The 22,143-nt window shown below is 36.9% G+C and overlaps 1 protein-coding gene and 1 non-coding gene across 2 annotated transcripts in view; one reads left to right on the plus strand and one right to left on the minus strand.

Moving 5' to 3' along the window:
- Positions 1–5,078: 5,078 nt before the first annotated feature.
- Positions 5,079–22,143, minus strand: part of PRKCI (protein kinase C iota) — a 77,807-nt gene continuing 60,742 nt past the window's right edge. The window contains exons 13-18 of the mRNA XM_066241077.1: positions 14,723–14,810; positions 13,622–13,747; positions 12,330–12,409; positions 11,051–11,140; positions 10,562–10,677; positions 5,079–7,698 (exon numbers count right to left, since the gene is read on the minus strand). Coding sequence (XP_066097174.1) covers positions 7,611–7,698; positions 10,562–10,677; positions 11,051–11,140; positions 12,330–12,409; positions 13,622–13,747; positions 14,723–14,810 — 588 coding nt within the window. The 3' untranslated portion in view covers positions 5,079–7,610. The remainder of the gene's footprint in view (positions 7,699–10,561; positions 10,678–11,050; positions 11,141–12,329; positions 12,410–13,621; positions 13,748–14,722; positions 14,811–22,143) is intronic.
- Positions 8,450–8,554, plus strand: LOC136312366 (U6 spliceosomal RNA). Its single transcript, XR_010726961.1, has one exon. It is a non-coding gene; the product is annotated as a U6 spliceosomal RNA (small nuclear RNA).

Raw genomic sequence — 22,143 nt, forward strand, 5'->3', positions numbered from 1 at the left:
ACTCATCCAAAGCGAGAGAAAAGAATGGTGCTGCATTTATGTCCTTCACTTGTGTTGCCTCAATTTGATTTGCCATAATGATGGTACGATCTTGAACAGTTTTTGCCGACAGAGGCATGTCTTTTATTCCTTGGATTATCTTGTCTTTATTCGAAAAGTCGTCAAAAAGTTCATTGGCAACATCAAGCATGAATGTTTTGGCATACTCCCCATCTGTGAATGGCTTTCCATTTCTCACAATTGCTAAAGCACCAGCAAAGCTAGCCGAATTCCAGTCACCTTGTTGGCTCCAAACACGGAGTTGCTGCTGACTAGCTTGCACTCTGCACAATAGCTCTTGACATGCTTTCTTCCTGGTGTCTCCCACTGGATATTTCGATGCAAATGTAGTATGGCATGTGTCCAAGTGCCACTTTATATTTGACCGTTTCATCGATGCAATTTTATCATTGCATATTAGACACACTGCAGAACCTGCTCTCTCCACAAAGGTGAATTCTCCTGTCCATTCCTGCTGTAAAGTACACTACTCCTCATCTTTTTTTCTTTTAGCCATCTTCTTCATCAAAAGGGTTTCTGCAATTAGCTAGCTGATTACCTGATTAAAAGGAGGGAAGTTTACTTCCTGACCTCACAACGACCCGTGTATGTTACGCATTATCCAATAAAAATTTGATGTTGTCCTGGATGACAGCTGTGATTGGCTCCAGCCACCCGCAACCATGAACATGAATGGATTGTAATACATGAGAATGTTTTATATTTTTAACGTTATTATTTTGTTAAAGATTTGTCTGCAAGCCAGATGGAGCCATCAGATGAGCCACATCTAGCCCATGAGCCATAGGTTCTCAACCCCTGATCTAGTGTGTCCTTTAAGTCTGCTGTTTGTTAATTTTCTTTCTCGAGGATCGATCCAGTGCTGTTAGTGGGGTATTGAAAACCCCTACTATTATAGTATTGCTGTTGATCTTACCCTTTATGTCCATTAAAATCTGCTTTATGTATTTAGGTGCTCCTATATTAGGTGCAAAGATATGGTGATGGAGTAGGCGGACATACCAACTTCCACCTCCCAGAACCAAAGTGTATTACACCTTAATTTTAAGGACAATCATCTGGAAAAACCAACTTTGGACTAAACGAAGAGGATGTTTTAATCAAGGATCACTGAAGAAGCCACACTGAGACTGGTAGGAAAAGCAGAAACATGGAGAGGGCTGCCCAGCTCCCAGGAGCGAGCTGCAGCCTGGAGGGACTCGTGTGGTGGGAGGGGAGTTTCCCAGAGAGGAGAGGGTCCTGGGCCTCAGGACCAAAGTCCCAGCCGGCAGCCCCAGAGCCTAGAAGAGGCGTACGGACAGTATTTAGCTGCAAAACAAGCCAGGATACTGTTTGTGAGAAAGAGACAGATTTCTCAGACCCAGGATTCATCTTAAAGGGTCCGCGCAGAAAACCTCTTTCACAACCTCTCACCTGGGGCTCTGGGGGATGGGGAGAGCTGAGAGGACCAGAGTAGCAGGAAGAGAGTGTAATCTAGGAGACATAGGGAGAAACACTCTGAGGAACAGCCACCCTAACCCTGGGTTGAGTCACTCCCCAAATCTGAAGTGCTAGAGACTTTCAGTGGCTCTCTTACACAATTAGAATTTGCTTCTGACTAGCTAAACCGTAATGGAAATTTGAGCTAAAGCTCTCAGTTCTAACGAATCCATCTGTCTTAATTTATAACTTAAAAATATCCTCTGAAAGGTCACACTAAACAGCCACTTAATTCTTAGATACTTGTTATTCCATTTTCTTCAATAAAAACATTACAAATAATAATTGGAGTAAAAAGTTATACTTGTAAGGCACACATTGCTACATGAAGGTGAATTGCACTACTACATTTCACATACAAAAATCACTCAAATTCTGAATTGGATTCATTTAAATGATAAATTTCAGAGATAAATTATATAAAATCTAATAAAAGCAAAAGCATTGGACAATTTTATCTCCCATTCTCATTTTAAATCAAATTCATATTTCTGAACTCAAAACCCCCAAATAATTTTATATATGTATATACATATGTGTATGCAGGCTTCAAAGATTTTATTCTTTTTGTCTTATTGTATATATGAATTCTGAAAGCTCTGTGGCATCTACCATAAACCTAAAAAATGTCTAGCATGGGAGAGGATGTGGAGAAAAGGGAACTCTCCTGCACTGCTGGAGTGAATGCAGACTGGTGCAGCCACTGTGGAAAACAATGTGGAGTTTCCTCAAAAAATTGAAAATGGAAATGCCTTTTGACCGAGCAATCCCACTTCAGGGAATATATCCTAAGAATCTTGAAAACACTGATTTGAAAAATATGCACCCCCATGTTCACTGCAGCATTATTTATAATAGCTAAGATCTGGAAACAGCACATGTCCATTGGTGGAGGAGTGGATAGAAAAAGCAGTGGTACATATACACAATGGAATACTATGCAACCAAAAAAGGAAGGAAATCTTACCTTTTGCGACAACATGGATGGACCTGGAGACTATTATGTTAAGTGAAATAAGCAAGGCAGAGAAAGACAAATATCATGATCTCACTTGTATGTGGAATCTAATGAACACAATAAAATGATGAACAAAATAGAGGCATGGACACATAGAAGAGATGGAGAGCTATCAGAGGGGAAGAGAGTGAGGAGATTGGATGAAAGGTGGGATTAGCAAGAAAAGTACACAACACAAATACAGACAATAGAGTGGCAATAGCAGAGGGAAGGGAGGGTGAAGACAGGGAGGAGAGCAAGGGGGAAGAAATGGGACAGAGACTTTGCTTGGGGCAGAGGGTACATGGTGCAGTGTGTAGATGGTGCTATATATTGAGTTGTACACTTGAAACGTGTATGGTTTGGCGAACTATGTCATCCCAATAAATTCAAATAAATAAAATGTCTAGCATGGATCAATTACATATGTCAAGTAAAACTGACAAGTTTTATTGGTGAAGCTGATAAACTATCGTGACCACATAATGTATATTTTACTGCATTTATTTGGCTTTCTTCACTGGACTATTTGTTGTAAAGATGAACACCTTCCTCAGTACGTTTTCCACCTCAAATATCAAGGGTAGAGGTTCTGTCTTTTTACTGCCTTATTTAGCATCATATAGGAAATTCCATGTATATTCTGGAACAATAAACTGAGTACAAACTGCTCAGACTCTCTGGATTTTAACTGATACTTGAAGCCCAGGAGCAGAGAAGGGTAAATCTACAAAGGGAGACAATTGACTCACTGTTGGGTGCTGTCTAGAAACCCACCTGTTGAACTTTAAAGATGGGAGGTTGGCTTTACCTCACAGAGAAACTGGTTGGTTGCTCCAGTGACTAAATGCCTAATGTAAAATTTCCCTAAAGCTTCAAACTCCTTTTTGGACTCTGTTTTGGATTTTTACAAACTCAGAAAAAACAACCAAATTGATGATTTGGTACAGGGGATATCCTGGATAGTACTTTATAATATTGCCTTAACTCCAGTTTGAGGAAGAGATGAGCTTTGGATAAAATAACAGACACAGGAGATCAGTCTTTGGTTTCATTACACAGTCCTAGCTCTCTGACAAGTCAGATAAAAAAGTAAAGGGCCTGACCAGGTGGTGGCACAATGGATAGTGCACCGACTTGGGATACTGAGGACCCAGGTTCAAGATTCCAGGGTAAGCAGCTTAAGCATGGGCTCATTGGCTTGAGCGCTGGCTCACCAGCTTAAGCATGGGGTCGCTGGCTTGAGCGTGGGATCATAGACATGACCTCGTGGTCACTAGCTTGAGCCCAAAGGTTGCTGGCTTGAGAAAGGGATCAGCTCAGCTGGAACCCTCTGGTCAAGGCACATATGAGAAAGCAAGCAATGAACAACTAAAATACCATAACAAGTTGATGCTTCTCACCTCTCTCCTTTCCTCTCAGTCCCTGCCTATCTCTCTCTCACAAAAAGAAAAAAGGCACTTAACATTTCATCCTTGGCCTGACCTGTGGTGGCATAGTGGATAAAGTGTCAACCTGAGGTCACCTGTTTAAAATCCCAGGTTTTTCTGGTCAAGGCACATATGGGAGTTGATGCTTCCTGCTCCTCCACGCCCCCCACTTTTTCTCTCTCCCTGTCCTCCTTAAAATGAATAAAAATAAAACCTTAAAAAAAAGATTTCATTCCTGTGAAAAGAAACATTAAGTTACTCTAAATAGAGTGGTAAATGTGGGACATCAGGCTCACATTTATATATGGACTCTAACCTACAACTGAGAAAGAAGTTCTAGAACTTTACAACTGGTCACTGTAGAACATAATTTGTGAATCATCTGTTCTATTCTGATTCTGTTCAAATTTCTTTCAGTTTTAAAATTAGTTAAAAATGCTTGGCCCTGGCCGGGAAGCTCATTGAGTATGAGCTGTCCTGGCACACAGAGGTTGTGGGTTTGAGCTTGATCTAGGTGCAATGAGTTCACAACTAGATGGAACAACTAAGGGAAAAACAAGTTGATGTTTCCTTCTCTCTGTCCCTTCCACCCCCCCTCTCAAAACTCAATGGAAAAATTTTTAAAATTTTGGTGAAAATACGTTCAGTTAATGTTTTTTTAATAATTTGTTTTCTAATAGAAGAGCTGCATAGATGGGCAAGTTTAAAAATATACTGAACGTGTTATGAGTGAATGTCTACAATATGGCATCACTACTACCAGAATGCTGCTTTAAGTACAAAACAATTCCCAATTCTAAAATTCTCATTTCTCTTTTGGATCAAACTTTTATATACTTTTTTTTTTAAGTTTTTTATTTTATTTATTCATTTTTAGAAAGGAGAGAGAGAGGGGGAGAGAGAGAGAGAGAGAAGACAGAGAGAGAAGGGGGAGAGGAGCAGGAAGCATCAACTCCCATATGTGCTTTGACCAGGCAAGCCCAGGGTTTTGAACCGGCAACTTCAGCATTTCCAGGTCCGACGCTCAATCCACTGTGCCACCACAGGTCAGGCCAAACTTTTATATACTTTAAACAAATTTCTGATGTTATATAATTAAAAACTGTCCCATCTTGATGGATATTAAGCATTTTATTTAAAGATTTTAAAGTAAAAAAAAAAAGGTACACAAATACAGACTACATTATGATGACCAAGGCAGTATATTACATGACAAAAGTCAAAACAAATTAATAAAGCAAATGTATAAACCAAAATACCTGATAGCCAATTTAGGCTGCATACACATAAAATGATCTGACCACATGCTTATACAAAATAAATTTTTTCTTAGGACACCATTCTGTCTACTGCCTTTTATCCCTGGTGAGTATTTTCAGAGAACTTCTATATAATATAAAAAGAATTGGCATGGCACTTAAAGACTACAAAAAACAGAACACAATTAAAAACATATTTGTAATGCAATTCTGTATAAAATATACACAGTAAATCTTATTAGTTTTTAAAAAAAGTTTTAAAAACAAAGACTGCCCTGAATAATGGTTAAAACCTCATCACAGAAAAATGCTCATTGTTTGCAACATTATTGGTAAAAAACTGAACTTTTTTTTTTTTTGAGAAGATATCTATCATGAAGAAGTCATTTATTTAAAATAGTAGATAAAATTGTAATCCACTGCCTACCCCTTCTCAAAAGGTTTTATCATGAGTACATTTTCTAATATTTAACTATAGGACAAAATAAAAGAATAACTCAAAGTTTTCTCAAAATGTGGTTCAAAGACCCAACAGAATTCTAAGGTAGGCCCAGTAATATGATTTTAAACAAACTTATTCCAGATTCCAAAATTTCAGAAATAATGCCCAAGGGCCTAGGGGAAACAGCACCACCTAAAAGCAAGATCATAAGCATATTTCTGACATAAGATGTCAGAATTTTCTGTAAGTTTATGATTTGAAGTGAATACTGCTTTTTGTTTTAAAACAAGTTTCAGGTATTAAAAGAAACATATATACCTCTTAAATAAACATGTGGATGTATATAAACGTTTTTCTTTTGAGGTTTTCATTGCTTTCAGACTTATTTAAAGAAAAGAGTACATAGAGGGCCAGAAACTTTGGAAAAACTACATTTCTAATGAAACATAGCATCCAAAAATGAAGATATTAAATGCCAACAAATTTTAAATCATTCTAAGTTAAAAACATGATAGCTTTCCTCAAAATTCAGTTTTACTAAGATTGGGCAATTATAAGTAATCTATATGATTATGGTTACTTTTTAAGTCCCTTTTCATAAAAAATATTAAAAATAAACAACAGAAGGGTACTATCTCTGGTATCCCTTTAAATAATGCATTGCTAAATACTAATATCAATAAAACATAATCTGAAGAACTCTACCCCTGAAATGTATTCTACTCTGTATTACATGTGTTAACCTACTTAACAAAAACTTGCTTAAGGAGTTGGAACTGTGATGTGTGTGAGTGTAAGTGTGTGTCCTGAACATTTATTCGTGTTTAGTATATTTCATGATTTCACTGAAGACTCTATAAACAAGGTCCAAAAGTATGAATAATGTGTTTGGGGGTAAGAAATAAGCATGTTTAATACATTGTTTGGAAGATAAATTCTTTTCCTTGTATTAAATTATAAGGAAAAATGGTAGACATTCCGTCTCAACTGGATAAATGGAATATTTTTATAAGTCTGGAAATAAATAAGTGCCTTCTTATTTAATCCAACCACAAAAAGCAACTACGAGATTTACTCTCCAATAAGAAATAAATATTACCATTGCACATTTTTGTATCTACTTTAAATTTCTATTTTTTGCTTTCTATATACTAAGACATTTTCCATCCAACTGCATCCTGGATCCTTAAATTACATTTACTATCATTCCAGTTAAAGTTTTGGCTAAAGGAACTAGCTCAGAAGCTAACCCCTTACAATATTAAAGAAATCATTTGTATTAGTTTTTAAAAAATAGCTAATGATTTGAAATCTGATTCTTAATAAAATGTGCCTATTTTTTCCCTCAAGACGAATCTGCATTCCCCAATTCTTAGCAAGCAATACCTTTTATTACCAAGCAATTTAATAACTGATGCCTTAAAAATCAGTAATTATCCAAGGCAATGATAAAATTTAAAGCCGAATTTTTAAACACAAAGAATTCAGAAACTAACAGGTGATATAACAATTTTGAATTAATTTTTCATTCCAAAATAAAATACTGAAATGACTTAAGGAAGAATGACAAAAATCAAAAAGTCATGGGAGGCTTATGATGTTAAGCCACCGTGTGCCTCAATGCAACAGACACTCTTTAAAAAGCAGTGGTAAGTAGTTCCTTCAAAGGAAAGAAACAACCTTGTTACTCACCAGTAGGCTGTTAGATTACCAGTAAAACTAAATTCTGACATAATTGTCTGGAAACTAGTCTAAGTTTATTTTCATAGTTAAGCTGAGATGTATTAATTGACTCTTATAGTCAATAAATAAGATATTGAGTGATTTTTTTGTAGGTGGCAAATATCAAATGGTTCATCATATCCAGGCTGGTAATGGGTTTTTCATGCATTAAGTTGCATTAAGTGGCAAAACAATCAAAATGCAAAGTTGAGAAATGAGGATCAGACACATTCTTCCGCAGACATCAAAAGAGGATTGATATACTCAAAACCTTCAAATTCGGACTGATCAATCTTCCTCACAATATCACTGTTGGAACAAAAATAAATTGTCACAATCAAGACTTCAACATATTATTTAAATGATAAAATAAGATTAAGGAACAAAGAGTAAGGCTAATTTATATAAATTATGAAAAAAGTTTTACAAGTGTTTAGATTAATCCCAAAACATTTTCTAGAATAATCAAGAGTCCAGAATTTTTAAAAAGGCTAATAAATTCACAAACAACTTTAGAACCAAAAGATAGTCCAAAAACGAAGGCTGAGATTTAGGAAGGCACAAGTTGTCACAATTCTAGTTAATCTTAACTTTTGACCTGCAAACATTCATAGTTATGGGTAAACCCAGGTATGAATTAGTATGCAAGTTAGTAGTCACCTCAACAGCCAGATGGAATATATAGTGAAGAAAAGGCCCAGAAGAAGTTAACCAAGAGGAAAAAGGCAAAGGCAATAGGAACAGGTATACTGAGAGCCCTGAATAAAGAGAGAACACCACAGACAGGTAACAGGGCATGGGAGGGGGAAGTAGAACATTCTGTACTCTACTCTGGGCTTCCCGTTAATTTCTAAGAAGAGTGAGCAGTACTACCAAATATTTTAATACTTTAGTGTACACATCACACTGCAAAGCACAAAGTCCACACATGATATAGACCTGTCCTTCAAAGAATGAAGGTCCCTTAAATTACAGAAAGCTACGAGAGAAAGCAGTATCAGTTCAATTTCACACAGGACAAGCTAAGCCCTATTCTAACCACAGTTCTACGGAAAGGGTGGAGCTCGCTCCAGCAGCACGTACACTAAAACTGGAAGAACACAGCAGCTTAAGATGGCCCCTGCGCAAGGATGACGTGCAAATTTGTGAAGCGTTCCATAGTTTTTTGAGAAGTACGGACTGGCAGCTGCAGTACAGCATGGGAAATACAGCCAATAACAGTGTAATAACTATGTATGGTGCCAGCCGGGTGCGGGAAATGCCACAGGAACACCTGGTGGAGTATGTGACCGTCCAGCCACTGTGCTGTACACCGGGAATGGATACAGAATGATACTGAATGCAAGCTGTAATTAAAAAAAAATAAAAAAAGAATCAAGAAAGCAAAGCAAAACAATAGTTGAAAAAGTAAAAAAAAAAAAAGATGGCATTCATTTTACAAACACTTACTGAAGCACTAAGGTGTAGGAGAAAAATTAGGATATTTGAGCATGTTTGTAAGCAGAGGAAAAGAAGCTGAAAAAAGAAATTAAAGAAGGTGGAGTAATGGAGGCAACTGACAAAATAAAATCCTGAAGGAAAATAAGGGAACAGGTCTAGGAAAATAAGGGAGAACCCCTTGTAAAAAAAGGATAGCCTTCCAAGAATAGGGAAGAAGAAAAAGGTTGAGAAGAGTTAGAGAGCAATTCTGAGATGCAAGGTGGCCTAAAGTCAGCTGAAAAGGGAGCAAGCTCACGCCAGGGCGGCCTCAATCCTTGCAGTCAAGCTAAGGCACGGTTAAAGTATTAAGAGTGATGGAGACAGGGATAGGACTGAAGGCTTCTAAAATGTCGAGACAGTCTGGATCAGCTGCTATGAGAAATGGAATGGGAATGAACAAGATGTAAATGAATACCATGCTGTTAGGGCCTCCTTGAGACAAGAGAATGAATCTGTAATGGCAGGTAAAGGAACAAAACATCCCCAAATTATTCTAAGCCTGATTTTTAAAAGATGTGAGATAAACACAGAAATACGTCAGATCATTGCTGCCTGGACTTGATAAGCTGATGTAATCCTTTTAAAAAGCAATTTGGCAATACATATCAAGAGCTTTAAATTTTTATACCCTTTGAACTAATTCCCTTTCTAGAAATCTATCTTAAGGTAAGATCCAGGAACTCAAAGACGATCATCACCCAAATGAAAATCAGTGCAGCAGAGTGGAAAGAGCACAGGTGCTAGTCACTCAGATCTGGTCTGCGCCACAGCTGTGCTCCCTGAAAGTTAAGTTCCTTGGCTTAAACTCCCTGAGCCTTGGTTTCCTCATCTGTAAAATGAAGATGACAATAACTAGGTTTACAAGGTTGTTTTGAGAATTAGAGACAATGAGTGTAAATCAAAGCAGAAAATAGCAGTTATTGTCATCACTTATAATGGTGTAATAGATTCAAATGTCTAGTAAGTGAGTGGTTAAATAAATTATAGTATAATCCAGTGATTTTCAACTGGTGTGTCACAAGAATTTTTAAAACATGCAATATGTGAATAATTAGTCAGGGGTACTGATTTCTTTTCCCAGTTTGTCAAAAAAAAAAAAAAAAAATCAGCCTGGTGTGCAGAAGTCCCGGGTTCGATTCCCGGCCAGGGCACACAGGAGAAGCGCCCATCTGCTTCTCCACCCCTCCCCCTCTCCTTCCTCTCTGTCTCTCTCTTCCCCTCCTGCAGCCGAGGCTCCATTGGAACAAAGATTGCCCGGGCGCTAGAGTGGCTCTGGTTGCAACAGAGCGATGCCCCGGAGGGGCAGAGCATCGCCCCCTGGTGGGCAGAGCGTCGCCCCTGGTGGGCGTGTTGGGTGGATCCCAGTCGGGCGCATGCGGTAGTCTGTCTGACTGTCTCTCCCCGTTTCTAGCTTCAGAAAAATACAAAAAAAAAAAAAAAAAAAAAGACAACAGTTAACACTGGTTAATAGCCATCTGGTATGAATGAATCAAAATTATACCTTTTTTTCTGTCAAATTGGCAAAAAATTATTTTTTGGTGTGCCACAGAATTTTAGTAATTAGTTTATATGTGCCACAAGATGAAAAAGGTTGAATATCGCTGGTATGGTCTGATCATAAAACATTGTATAGCCACTAGAAATGGGATGTTCAAAGAACTTTAAAAATATTTCAGTCTACAGAATTACTTACTCATCATCTGGAGTGAGCTGGACCGGTTCATTAGTAAACTGAGAATCAAAGTTGTCCAAACCAAATTCCCCAGAAATATTTGGTTTAAAGGGAGGTACCACCTGTTTTTGCTCCATCTAAAAGACATATTGGATGACAGCTCAAGCCTGCATTCTTAGAAAAATTCTACCTATACATTTCTCCTCTGCCCTCAGCTGTTTCCCACTCTTATCAAAGTGCATCTCTAGGCAAGGTGCTACAATATTAACATTGATGGAAATGCCTTACAAATCTGAACACTGATGCAGGTCTCAATAATTATACAACCTGCTCCATTGAATTAATATCTAAGCTTTTATTGTTTTAAAAGCTTTTCAAAAAACATGTTAGAGAATGGTTTTAAGTAAACTGAGCTGTGATTCACTAGTTTTTCAATATTCTTTCAAGGTAATAAAATCTGGCCCAAGATAATAATGAAACCTAATACAGAAACAATCACAATTTACATACCATATCCCAATCAACATTTCGGAAGAAGGCATGTGCCTGAATATCGGCAAATCCTGTTTGAGGATGACAACCCAATCGTTCCTTTGGGTCCTATGGTAGTAAGAGATATTTCAAAAGTGAGTGAATATCATGCTTTAGAAAGAGTACATCACCTTTGTGACCTGTGTTTTGTGTCTATTAAATGATACCTGTGACTGGCATCAAAAGTAAAGACAGTCTTGTGGAACCGAGTCCTCAGACCTGTGGAGTATTGATGCTAAATCCAGGGAGGTAGTGTCAGAAATAAGTTGAAATGTAGGACACACAATTAGTGTCCAGAGAGTTGGAGAACTGTTGCTGTGGGAAAAAACCCTACACGTTTGGTGTTTAAATGTTACGAGTAAAAACAGTTCAAAATCATAACTTTAGATAGATCCTAAAACTCTGTAGCCTACCATCTGCAATAAACAGTCTGACCAGGTGGTGGCACAGTGGACAGAGCATTGGACTAGGATGCAGAGGACCCAGGTTCGAAACCCAAAGGTCTGGCTTGTGCGCGGGCTCATCTGGCTTGAGCGTAGGCTCACCAGTTTGAACAGTGTCACTGGCTTGAGCATGGAATCATGGACATGACTCCAAGGTCGCTGGCTTGAGCAAGGGGTCGCTTGCTCTGCTGTAGCCCCCAGTCAAGGCACATATGAGAAAGCAATCAATGAACAACTAAGGTGCCGCAACAAAGAATTGATGCTTCTCATCTCTCTACGTTCCTGTCTGTCTGTCCCTATCTGTCCCTCTCTCTGACTCACTCCTCAGTCTCTGTCAAAAAAAAAAAAAAAAAAATGGATGTATTCAGATTTGTTAAGAGCTAAGAAAATTCATTTCTTCTGAATTTTATCTAATCATAGGATTTGGGAAATGATAAACTGTACAAAACACTTCTGCTCAAGTGCAATAAGAGATTCTATGAATACTAATCAAAGAAAATTAAAAATTAGAGCAGAAAGTATAATTGAGACAATCTCCAAAGGTACAATTTTTTCCAAAATTTAGTACATGGTATCTATTATTTACATTAAAAACACCAAATGTAACAGATAGCTGAGGGTAAAATGGCAAAATGGAAAGGGAAACATCTCAGTATCTAATGTCAAATTCCTCTTTGGTGAAGAGACAAATTCCAGATCTAACTAAACAAAATGACATCTTCTGACATGTTGGAGTTTTATATTCTTGAACGTCTCCTTCTCAGTCCCATCTATGCAGAGATAAACCACTAAAGACTTTTATACAAGATTTATACCTTGTTGAGAAAACTCTTGAGGACACTTGCAGCTTTTACAGACAGAGAACGTGGTATGCGAATTTGTTTTTCCAAAATAACTAGAAAGATAAAATAATGGCATATTAACCTTTTACATGCTTTTAATCTTTTAATTTTTATGAGATATTTAAAAAATTTTAGCAGAAAAAAATAAGCCATTACATACACTACTTAAGTGTCTCCTGTGCATTCCCAGGCCCTTCACTCTTCCTTCTCAGAAAGCCTCTAATCTGAGCAATGTTTTAAACCATTTACATGCATGTTTTATTCTTTGACTACTTTATTGTGCCTTAATTCCCTCACCTGCAAAATTGGAATAAACATAATACCTGCTTCATAGGGTTGTTATGAGGTGTAAATGAGGTAATATTTGGAAAATGTGTGGCACATATTACTATTGTGGATTTGACTGGACATTGCCAAATTATTCTTCAAAGATGTGTTGGTTTTCTCTCCCACCAGCAGTCTATGAATTCCAGCTGTTCCACTACCTCACCCACATTGGTTTTATAACACTTTATAATTTTTCCCAAATGTATGGGGTATGAAAATGTAGTTCATTAATGTTTTAACGCACATACCCCTAATTACTGGTGACATTAAACATCTTTCTATATATTCCATGGCCATTTGGATTTCTCATTACATAAAAAACTTATTCATATCCTGTGATGACCTTTATTATTAAACACAGAATTTTATGGCAATCTTTTCACTTCTTTAGACTGTGTGTTGGTGTTCCTATGATTATCAGCTTGTTCCTGTTCTGGCCAATTCTGTGTGTTCCCAATGGTGGGGCTTTTTTTTTATTTCACCTTTTGATTCCTCTTATCTTCTTGGTACTCTACTTTTTCCCCATATTGTTCTTGAACTTATGTACTCAACCTCCGGTTCATGTGGAAAGACTGTCCTCTCTAGCCAAAGGATTCCTTCCTCCAATTACTGTTTGCGATATATATATAAGCTGAAGAAAACTACATTTTGAGTATGAGACGGTAACTGGCAAATGGGACTAAAGACTTCACAGGTAGAAAAAAATGTATAGAAAAAAATCAAAGCCTCACACATTAATGAGTATATTGTCCAGATTACTTTCTTCTTTCTTATTAAAGCAGCGGTTTAAAGCACCGTGGCTTTAGGCAACCCCTGTGTTTTGGTCGACCCCGACCCACAGATTGAGAACCGCTGTATTAAAGTAATAAACTGAGCCATCCGCATTCACGCTCTAGAATATATAATTTACAGAGAATCTGTAAAATACGGCAAATTACCTTGGAAGAGATAATCCTCCGTGTTCTGATCAGGATTATCCGAGCTCCCAACAATATCAAACGGAGACCTTCCTGCCATCATCTCAAACATTAGCACTCCCAGAGCCCACCAGTCAACACTGAAACCTTCAAAAAAAGAAAATTTAAAGCAATAAATTACCCAATTTGCATATTTGGAAGTCATTAATTTGAGATTCACTATATTACATGAGAAAGTAAACTCTAAATGCATTATAACCATTATGGTAGGCAAAGAGGATTATAAAGCATATTTCATTTAACAAGGGGAGGTACCAGAAATATAACTTTAAAAAAATGAAACATTAAGTTTCTTCTCCCAAATAAATCTATAATTTCAGACTCATATCCTGTATCTAATATTTTGTTTTGTGGATATAATTAAATTGCATTTGAGACTAACCTTCCTGGGTCTGAAACTTGATCTTCTGCTAGCTGATTACAGATCCGTGAAGGACCTTGGAATCAGATTATGAGCAGCTATCGGGAGTACCCACCATCCTCTATGTCTGCTGAAAGGAAAGGTCCAGAACTGAAGCAGTCAGATGTTTTCTTAAGATTTAAGATAAACATATCCTCTGGTTCCTGACAAGTGTTCAATCTTTCCACTATCCTTCCAATTCCTTACGGAAATATTCCAGGAACTCTGAACAATCTTCTTGAGGTTCATGACTCTGGAGGCACATGGATGAAGTTTAAAATTCCTACTCTGCCACTTTCTAGTTGTATGACCTTGGGGAAGTTAAACTTTTATACATTAGTTTCCTAGTCTGTAAAATGGGAATCAACAGTGCTTACCGCATATGATTGAGGGGATTAATTTATGGAAACTGTTTACAATGGTGCCTAGTAACCTTTAGTGCTTGCCACTAGTAAAACAGCTTTCAAATCAGTACCCCCAAATACTGTCAAAGTCCCACTGTCTCCAACCTCACAGTATGTGCTTTAATGTGAGTTTTAAGGGAATCAAGAAAGTTTATATTAACATCAATACTGAAATGCAATAGTATACTATAATGCAATTTGTACCACATTAAACACCCTTCTAGAACATAGCTAAAATACCACCTATTAATTTATTACCATAATCTTCTCCTCTCAAAATTTCAGGAGCAATGTAATTAGGAGTACCACAAAAAGTGCTGGTTGTATCTCCTGGCCGTAATCCTTCCTTTTAGTAAAAAAAGAAAGAAACAATGAGATCCCAAGATTCTATTTTAAATTCACCTCTTTTATATATTTCATCTATATAAGCTCATCATCTGTAGGTAATACATTATGCTTAAATATCACTAGCACAGTTGCCTTTATTATTAAAATCATGGATTTATTTTATTTTTTTTATTTATTCATTTTAGAGAGGAGGGGGAGAGAGAGAGAGAGAGAGAGAGAGAGAGAGAGAAGGGGGAGGAGCAGGAAGCATCAACTCCCATATGTGCCTTGACCAGGCAAGCCAGGGTTTTGAACCGGCAACCTCAGTGTTTCCAGGTTGACGCTTTATCCACTGCACCACCACAGGTCAGGCAAATCATGGATTTAAATAGCTTAAAGAAAACATGTTCTCATGATATGTTGCTAGTTCAATTAAAATAAAAATTTCATTTAAAGTAATTTATATTCAAGTAAAAACTTAATAGAAAAATTATTAGAGTAAAAGGAATCATATTTTGTGTAGAAAAGAAGCACTTTAAATCCCACCTCCTAATACAACTATTCCCTTCTGGTTATTGTTCCTAAGACATAAATTTTTTGGTTTTGTACTTTAATAGGTACAGGATGGAGAAAATTAAGACAAAACACACCAACATGTACAAAAAGAGAAACTGCACAATAACAAATGGAACAATCACCAAGAAGTTATAACACACTGTGTATATACATAACAACCCAGCCTCGGAACAGAGTAAAATCACAAAATCATGAGAAGACGTTCACAGTCCCTGCAATGGACTGAATGTTTGTGTCCTCCGAATTCAGCTGTTGAAGCCCTAATGTGACAGAGGAGGTGGAGCCTTTGGGAGGTAATTAGTGGTAGGTCATGAGATTAGAACCCCCAAGAGGGGAGTGGTGTACTTATAAAAAGAGGAAGAGCCCTCCTCCCTACCAGCCAAGGGAGGATACAATAAGAAGACAACCATCTGCAAACCATGAAGACTGCCTTGACCCGACACCGGGTCTACTGGCACCTCGATCTTGCATTTCTCAGCCTCCAGAACCATGAGAAATGCATGTTTGGTTTTGAAGTCACCTTGTTTTGAAGGAACCCAAACTGATAACATAATCTCCAATCATGGAAGGTGATTTTAACACATATATGTCAAAAATGATGGATCATACGGAGAAAAAATTAGTAAGTAGAGAAAGATTTGGACAAAACTTAAGAGCTAAAAATTATTACTAATTACATATATATATAGACTATGTATATCTATATTTGTGTGTGGAGAAAGAAAGAAGGAGAGAGAGTGTGTATGAAAGAGAGACTCCTTGCATGTAAAACAGAGAGCACACAGGGTGAGGCGAAGGCAGGTTCCCAGCTGTTGGTGTGGAACGTACTACATTAATAAACAACAATTCAAGAATGAACTGTAGTCTGTGTACTCACACTGTGAACCTACGTTTGCCCCACTCTGTATATCCTTTCTTAAGTACACACGGAATACTGACTAAAGTCATAAAAGAGACCTCAATACATTTCCAAGAACCAATACCACCGCTAGCCACAGGGAAATCCCATAAGAAATCAACAATAAGAGTGTAAACACAAGGGGAATAATATTAAATATACAATTAAGCATCTGCTTCTTTTACTTTACAAGCATATAATTTCTTATGTAATTACAGACTTCCTATTATGAATGACTATCTACAATTTAACTGAATGTATGTACCTAGAACTTAACCATTTCTGTCAAATCATACAGTACAAAATCAAAAGCAGGGGAGGGAGATCGACATTGAAAGTTAGAGAAATGCAAATCAAAACGGCAATGAGATACCACCTCACCCCTGTTAGATTAGCTATTATTAGCAAGACAGGTAATAGCAAATGTTGGAGAGGCTGTGGAGAAAAAGGAACCCTCATACACTGTTGGTGGGAATGTAAAGTAGTACAACCATTATGGAAGAAAGTATGGTGGTTCCTCAAAAAACTGAAAATAGAACTACCTTATGACCCAGCAATACCTCTACTGGGTATATATCCCAAAAACTCAGAAACATTGATACGTAAAGACACATGCAGCCTCATGTTTATTGCAGCATTGTTCACAGTGGCCAGGACATGGAAACAACCAAAAAGCCCGTCAGTAGATGACTGGATAAAGAAGATGTGGCACATATACACTATGGAATACTACTCAGCCATAAGAAATGATGACATCGGAACATTTACAGCAAAATGGTGGGATCTTGATAACATGATACGAAGCGAAATAAGTAAATCAGAAAAAAACCAGGAACTGCATTATTCCATACGTAGGTGGGACATAAAAGTGAAACTAAGAGACATTGATAAGAGTGTGGTGGTTACGGGGAGGAGGGGGGAATGGGAGAGGGAAAGGGGGAGGGGGAGGGGCACAAAGAAAACAAGATAGAAGGTGACAGAGGACAATCTGACTTTGGGTGATGGGTATGCAACATAATTGAACGACAAGATAACCTGGACTTGTTATCTTTGAATATATGTATCCTGATTTATTGATGTCAACCCATTGAAAAAATAAAATTAAAAATAATAATAATAATAAAAAATAAAAAAAAAAGTTGAGGCTTCTCCCCACGCCTACCCTTGCACACCCACCCCTGCTGCTCTGAGGTTCTTCATGTGTCCTTATTTGGGCATGTCCATGGATTTTTCTTTATAGGGAAATACAAGCTATTTTGTACATGAGTAAACATGACTATGATTTAAGTTGTTTTGTATTATTGGCAATGGCTTGACATACACTTTCAGGGCAAAGTCAGAAGCAAGGGATGCAGACTGTTAACTTGTAACAGAACTTTACTAAATGATTTACTTGTTGACTAAATATCGAAATGTAGGTCCATCAGCTAAATTATCTATAGCATAACAGAGACGTTACTATTAAATTCTCAGGCAGATAATAAAAAGTACATTCATTCATAAAATGGCCAAAGTTTTTCAGTCAATAAAATCAATGTTCATAAATTATTTCAAAATAAGACTGAAGATATTAATTCCAGTTTTAATATGCTTCTAGTCATCACTATCCTAAGCACTCCTTATATAAAAATATCTAGTGAGAAAGTGAAGAAATGAATTAAATTAATTAAACCTAAAGGAAATATTTCTAGAGAAACTACATAAAAATATTTTAGGGTTTTACATTTCCCAATAAATTGTTACAAGGAAAAGAAATTCATACAATATTTGCCAAGGGCCATATTTTAAGTAAGTTTAAAAGATTTCATTTATTCATTTTAGAGAGAGAGAAAAAGAGAAAGAGAGGTGAGGGAGGAGCAGGAAACATCAACTCCCATATGTGCCTGGACCAGGGAAGCCAAGGCTTTGAACCAGTGACTTCAGCATTCCAGGTTGATGCTTTATCCACTGCGCCACCACAGGTCAGACTTAGGTAAGTTTAAATACTAATTCTAAGTCATAAGACAAGAACATTCATATTTCCTGGGGATTTATTTCACATAAGCTTTAACATTAAAAGAGTATAAATGTGTTAATGAAAGAAGAGGCAAAGTACTATTAGCAAAGTCTTGGAACAGAAGTCCTAATCCTGGTATCTATCTTTTCCTAGTCATAAAACTAAGTAGCTTGCCCGACCAGGTAGTGCAGTGGATCAAGGGTCGACTTGGGATGCTGAAAACCCACGTTCAAAACCCCGAGGTCGCTAGCTTGAGTGTGGGATCATAGACATGAACCCCTTGGTCGTTGGCTTGAGCCCAAAGGTGACTGGCTTGGGCCCAAGGTTATTGGCTTGAGCAAGGGGTCACTGGCTCTGCTGGAGCCCCTCAGTAAAGGCACATATGAAAAAGCAATCAGTGAACAACTAAGGTGACACAACTATGGGTTGATACTTCTCATCTCTCCTCTTTCCTGTCTGTGTGTCCCTCTCTATGTCTCTCTTGCTAAAAAAAAAACCCCACAAAACAAAAACCTATATAGCTCCTGAAAAAGGAGGAAACACAAAAAAGGAGGTAAGCAAGAGAACCAATTTAAAGACCTACTGAATAAGACCTCTAAGATTTTTCGAAGATCCTGCTTAACTTGGTTGAGAATCTCTGTAAAGATTGAGAATGTGTAAGAAACCAATATGATTTTTCATTAAGAATAACAAAAGATTAAGTAATTTTTCTCTAATAAAATCTTCCAGGCAAAACACGACCCCCAAATTTCTTTAAATAAGAAAAGAGAAAAAAATAAAGATGGAAACAGAAAGAAAGCCTTAATTCATTTTTGTGAATGTCACTGTGTAATGCATGCCCATATAATAACTTAAAAATATGTAAAACAGATATGTAATTTATATAATAGTATACATAGTAATACATAATAATACATCTAGAATTAGGAAATTCTATGGATACTTAATGTTATAAGCATTTAACATTTACAAATTTTGTAAACATCTTTTTATATGACTTCATATGCTATGTTTTGTCATTCTATAATTTCCTCAATCATTCTTCTGACCAGTGGCCATTTAAATTATAATATTTATAGAGGTGATGTCATGGAAATGGCGCCGTGAGCAGCGCGTCCGACAAATCTCCCCAAAATCACAACAAATTTATCAACTAGAAACAGAAAAATTTATCCTCGGAGCATTCCAGAGTTCCACACAAACTGAAAGCGAAAGGACTGTTATCACTTGAATCTGAGAGACGAGGGTGTGGAGGAAGCTACCACAGGGACGTTCATTCAAGCCGCGGAGGGAGTGCGCCTGTGTGCTATCAACAAGACCACCCTCAGATGCCGATAAGAAAGAGGAAATAGAATATTATGGATACAAAAGAAAGACAGGTAACACAAATAGATGTGGAAAAATCTATGGAGAAAAGACTTAACATATTGGAAGCCTTGGAGCTAAATGACAGAGAATTTAAAATAGAAATTTAAAAAATACTCAAAGATATACAAGAAAACACAGAAAGGCAATTTAGGGAGATCAGAAAACAACTCAATGAACACAAAGAATATATTACCAAGGAAACTGAAACTATAAAAACAAATCAAACAGAAATGAAAAACTCAATTCACGAGCTGAAAAACGAGGTAACAAGCTTAGCTAACAGAACAGCCCAGATTGAAGATAGGATTAGTGAAATAGAAGACAAACAACTTGAGGCACAACAGAGAGAAGAAGAAAGAGACTCAAAAATAATAAAAAACGAGAAAGCCCTACAGGAATTGTCTGACTCCATCAGAAAGAATAACATAAGAATAATAGGTATATCAGAGGGAGAAGAGAAAGAAAATGGAATGGAGAATATACTCAAACAAATAATAGACCAGAACTTCCCAAACCTGTGGAAAGAACTAAAGCCTCAAATTCAAGAAGCAAACAGAACACCGAGTTTTCTTAACCCCAACAAACCCACTCCAAGGCACATCATAATAAAGATGACACAAACCAATGACAAAGAAAAAATTCTCAAGGCAGCCAGGGAAAAGAAGAGTACAACATATAAAGGAAGGCCTATTAGATTATCATCAGATTTCTCAGCAGAAACTCTACAAGCTAGAAGAGAGTAGACCCCAATATTTAAAGTCCTGAAAGAGAGGAACTTTCAGCCAAGAATACTATACCCATCAAAGCTATCCTTCAAGTACGAAGGAGATATAAAAACATTCACAAATACAGAAAAGATGAGAGAATTTATCAGCAGAAAGCCCCCACTCCAGGAAATACTAAAGGGGGTTTTCCAACCAGATTCAAAGAACAAAAGAAAACAACACCACAAGTAACAGCTCCACCAAGAACACAATAAAACCAAACTTAAACTGTGACAACAAAGGAAAAAAAGGGGGGAGAGGATGGAGATTAACAGTAGCAAAGGACGATGAAGTGCAGAAATACTCATAAGATAGGGTACTACAATGAATATGGTAGGTACCCTTTTCATTACTTAATGGTAACCACCCTTGAAAAAACCACCACAAAAACACTTGACTTAAAAAAGGTAGCAACAGAGGAAAGAAGTATGGAACACAAACAAACAAAAACAAATAATAGAAAAACAAAAGAGAAGAATCAAACAAGATACAAAACTAACAGAAAGCAATTTATAAAATGGCAGTAGGGAACCCACAAGTGTCAATAATTACACTAAATGTAAATGGATTAAACTTACCAATAAAAAGACACAGAGTAGCAGAATGGATTAAAAAAGAAAATCCAACTATATGCTGCCTACAAGAAACATATCTAAGCAACAAGGATAAAAACAAATTCAAAGTGAAAGGCTGGAAAACAATACTCCAAGCAAACAACACCCAAAAAAAAGCAGGTGTAGCAATACTCATATCTAATAATGCTGACTACAAGACAGAAAAAGTACTCAGAGACAAAAATGGTCATTTCATAATGATTAAGGGGAAGTTGAATCAGGAAGACATAACAATCCTTAATATATATGCACCAAACCAAGGAGCACCAAAATATATAAGACAGCTACTTATTGACCTTAAAACAAAAACTGACAAAAATACAATCATACTTGGAGACCTCAATACACCGCTGATGGCTCTAGATCGGTCATCCAAACAGAGAATCAATAAAGATATAGTGGCCTTAAACGAAATACTAGAACACCTGGATATGATAGACATCTACAGGACACTTCATCCCAAAGCGACAGAGTATACATTTTTCTCTAGTGTACATGGAACATTCTCAAGAATTGACCATATGTTGGGCCACAAAGACAATATCAGCAAATTTAGAAAAATTGAAATTGTACCGAGCATATTTTCTGATCATAAAGCCTTGAAACTAGAATTCAACTGCAAAAAAGAGGGGGAAAAACCCACAAAAATGTGGAAACTAAACAACATACTTCTAAAAAATGAATGGGTCAAAGAAGAAATAAGCGCAGAGATCAAAAGATATATACAGACAAATGAAAATGAAAATACGACATATCAGAATCTCTGGGATGCAGCAAAAGCAGTAATAAGAGGAAAGTTCATATCACTTCAGGCATATATGAACAAACAAGAGAGAGCCGAAGTAAACCACTTAACTTCACACCTTAAGGAACTAGAAAAAGAAGAACAAAGACAACCCAAAACCAGCCAAAGAAAGGAGATAATAAAAATCAGAGCAGAAATAAATGAAATAGAGAACAGAAAAACTATAGAAAAAATCAATAAAACAAGGAGCTGGTTCTTTGAAAAGATCAACAAAATTGACAAACCCTTGGCAAGACTCACCAAGGAAAAAAGGCACAGGACTCAAATAAATAAAATCCAAAATGAAAGAGGAGAGATCACCACAGACATCATAGATATACAAAGAATTATT

Source organism: Saccopteryx bilineata, chromosome 8 (assembly GCF_036850765.1).
Source record: "Saccopteryx bilineata isolate mSacBil1 chromosome 8, mSacBil1_pri_phased_curated, whole genome shotgun sequence".
NCBI lineage: Eukaryota > Metazoa > Chordata > Mammalia > Chiroptera > Emballonuridae > Saccopteryx > Saccopteryx bilineata.